General features: G+C 46.9%; 1 protein-coding gene across 1 annotated transcript in view; it reads right to left on the bottom strand.

Annotated features, from left to right (window-relative positions):
* Window positions 1–3,544, bottom strand: part of Dock8 (dedicator of cytokinesis 8) — a 198,337-nt gene that overhangs the window by 13,359 nt on the left and 181,434 nt on the right. The window contains exon 44 of the mRNA XM_005352086.3: window positions 33–269. Within this exon, the coding sequence (XP_005352143.2) occupies window positions 33–269 (237 nt within the window). The remainder of the gene's footprint in view (window positions 1–32; window positions 270–3,544) is intronic.

Here is a 3,544-nt window from a genome sequence, read left to right as displayed (position 1 = left end):
CCAGAGGTGGCCACTCCCTCAGGGTGCATTACCTCCTCCTTCTGGATGACTCGGATCCTGGTCTTGATGTAGGGGAAGGCATGCATGGTGGTGAGCACCGTGTTCCTGCGATACTGTTCATGCAGCTCTCCCCGAGGCCGCCCCTCCAGGGTGAATGGGGTGGTGTACATGAACCTGCGAAGGTTGAAATTCTTCTCGAAGTAGGTCACTCTGTCTTTCATCTCATACTCATCAAAATAAGGCTCCACAAAAGTGATCTGTATGTAGGCCTGGAAGAAGAGGTGAGAAGAAGGGAAGAGATGAGCCATTCGGCCAAGGAGATGCATGGCGCCTTTCCAACCTGGAAAACCACCAGTGCCGAATGCCTCAGGCTAGAATTCAGAAGCTGCTCTTTCTCCTTTCCACCCAGGCAAAGAAAGCCCTTTGAGACTGTGGAAGGGAGTGTGCAGTCTCCAGGGAAGAGTGTGGTCTACCCGATGCCATCTCTAGCATGGCAAAGGCTTCCAACTGCTGTTCCAGGGAGGCAGATCTTCCTCACTGAGTTGCCGTGATGAGGACCCGCTAATTAAGTAGTGCAAATGCTTACACTGAGAAAATGCATAGTACTGTGTGTTTGCTAGGACGGAGTAACTGGGATGTTCCAGTGAGCACTGGGGAATACAAAAATGCATGGCTACTCTATAAGCCAAAGCTCCTTATGTAGCTAACACCAGCCAAGAATCCCACTCCCTGTGTATACACCAGTGTCTGTGGGGAGGCTTTCCTTGGGTTGGATATACTCATTGCTGTCTTAAGTCAGAGCAGCTATGACCACCCATGTCCAGGAAGGGTAGGCTGCTGAAGCCCCTTCCCTCCCTATGTCCACTATTCCCCTTCTGTTTGCTACTCTCTGCCCCTAAGATGAAGCTGCAAATGGCTGCTGAGAGGTTCTTCTCTGGTGGAGTAGCTGCCTGTAAATTGCACAGAGGATTTCCTGGTGATGCACTGATTGTGAGTGCCCATGCGCCTCTAAATAACACCAATAAACTCATAGATTCACCAGGTTAGATAGGAACAGAACCCCTTCTGTGATTTGTTGTAGCCCTCACCATATGAGGTAAGCAGAAATAGATGCTTCAGGAAAGTCACATGACATCAAGAAAATGAAAAGTAATAGTAATACATTTCATAATCAACAACTAGGAACTGCCCAGACGTCCCTCTGGTGGAGAGAATAAGCAAAGTGTGGTCCATCAACACAGAGTTCTACTCAGCATAACTAGGAAGGAACTCGGTCAGCACGGTGAATCTTAGTGGGGGGATGCTGAGTACAAGCAGTCAGCTTCAAAGTGCTGCATGCTCCCACATGTCCATGATCCAGAAAGGCAAATCTACAGAGATTTGGGGGATGAATACAGCTTGGTGACCACTAAGGGTTGAAGGTGACCAAAAAGCCTGGGGAAACATTGCAAAGTGACAGAGTGGTTTTGTACCTTGACTGTCAAGGTAGTGGTTATGTGTGTGTCAAAACGCATTAAACTACACACCAGTGAATCACACACACACACACACACACACACACACACACACACACACACACACCATAGAAAAGGGGTGCCTGTTAATGAAGAAGAGTTCTTTAAAAGCACAAGGAAGAAGACTGGAAATGAGCGATGAATGCAGGCGGAGACTCCCACCCAGAGGAGAAAAAGGGTGGGTTACTGACCTCACACTGTAAATCATGCTTTAGAATAACGAAACCTGGGTGTGACCCTGGGTTAGCGTTCTCTTTCCAAGCGCACAACCCACCCTGGGAATTTTAAGTGAGGGGAAAGCTCTGACTCTGGAAAGGTCACTTGGGCTGTGCGCAGACCACTGCGGGCACACAGCCAGGGCTATCTTCCAAGGACTCCACACATTCCTGTTCAATGCTTATCATAAGGTTTGTTTTCAGGCCTCCATTAGGGAATGTTCTGGCAAATGTAGGAAACCTTGTATTTGGCCAATCTGTCCCTATCAGTATCATCTTTTTGCAATCCTGAAGACAGAACTCAGGGACCCACATGGAGAGGGCAGAGAAACCGCCTTTCCTCCTGACCTTGCACTTGTGTATCCATTATCATACAACTGCCACCAGAACTATGGCTCTCTTTTTAGTCCTTGGTGAATTATCCAACCCAAGGGTGTCATGAGAACTAAACTTTTAGCCAGCTGGAAGTATGGGTGGTGTGAGGCGTACGGGAGCCCCACTTGAGGGTCATGTTTGAAACAAGGACGTCTTGAACTGGCAAGGTCCCGTGCTACATTGTCGGCTGTCAGCCTCAGAAATGTATATAGCACTATCAGCTCGTGGTGGGATGGGAAACACTTGATGCGGAAGTGAGAAAAATGACGCCCCTTGATCCTTCCTCCAACACCGCGGCAACCCTGCACATGGCTAGAAGGAATGCCTGAAACCTAAAGAATGAAGTCATTAACCACTGTCAGCCAGAAGCTGCTGGAGTTTTTTAGACACCCACACAAATTATGTATATGTGTTTGTATATGTCACAACTGTGCGTGCATCCTTGTTGGAGGCCATGCAGCTGGAGCTACAGACTGTTGTGAGCCTCCTGACGTAGGTGCAGGGAACCAACCTTGAGCCCTCTGGAAGGACAGAGAGTGCTCTTAACTGCTGACCTCTCTCTCCAGGCCCCAGAAGTTGGAATTTTAAAACATATTTTAAGTTGAAAGTTTAAACGTTTTATAGCCACAGTGATGGAGAGGAGTGTGGTTGGGTATCAGACCTCACGGTGTTGCAGTGGCTCTGGAGTCATTAGCATCATCTTTGAAAGCTGTTCAACTTTTCCAAGCCTCGATTTTCTTATCTATAAAATAGAAACAACTGATCCTATCCCTAAGGGCTGCTGGAGAAAGGCAGAAAATGATTTATATACACAAACAGCTGATATTTAACAAATAAAAGCTCCTAGTATGCTTTGCTTTCTTTTTCTTTTTTTTTTTTGTTTTGTTTTTTGAGACAGGGTTTCTCTGTATAGCACTGGCTGTCCTAGAACTCATTCTATAGACCACGCTGGGCTTGAACTCACAGGGATCTGCCTGCCTCTGCCTCCTAAGTACTGGATTTAGAAGCATGTGCACCACCACTGAGCAGCTGAGTATTTTTTTTTTCATTAGAAAAATGATTTATTTTACATCCTGACTGCGGTCTGAGTATGTTTCTTAATAGACCTGATCGATCAGTAATTGAGCCCTGAAGTGGGGGAAATACTTGTTTGCTAGCTGGTGTGTTGTATGCCTGCAAATCTCATCACTAGGGAGGTTGAGATGGTAGAATATTGAATAATTCAAGGTCCACCTGAGCTACATAGTAAGAATCTGTCTTATAAAATCTAAACAGGTTGCGGAGATGGTTCATTGGGTAAAGTGCTTGCTGTATGAGCTGAGAACCTGAACCCTAGCATCCAAATAAAAAGCCAAGTGTGCCCCTGCATCGCACACAGGTATTCCCAGTGCGGAGGGGTCAAGGACGACACTGCATCGCGCATGTGTATCCCCAGTGCTG

Source organism: Microtus ochrogaster, chromosome 8 (genome assembly GCF_000317375.1).
Source record: "Microtus ochrogaster isolate Prairie Vole_2 chromosome 8, MicOch1.0, whole genome shotgun sequence".
Lineage (NCBI taxonomy): Eukaryota > Metazoa > Chordata > Mammalia > Rodentia > Cricetidae > Microtus > Microtus ochrogaster.
This window is presented reverse-complemented; position numbering and strand designations above follow the sequence as displayed.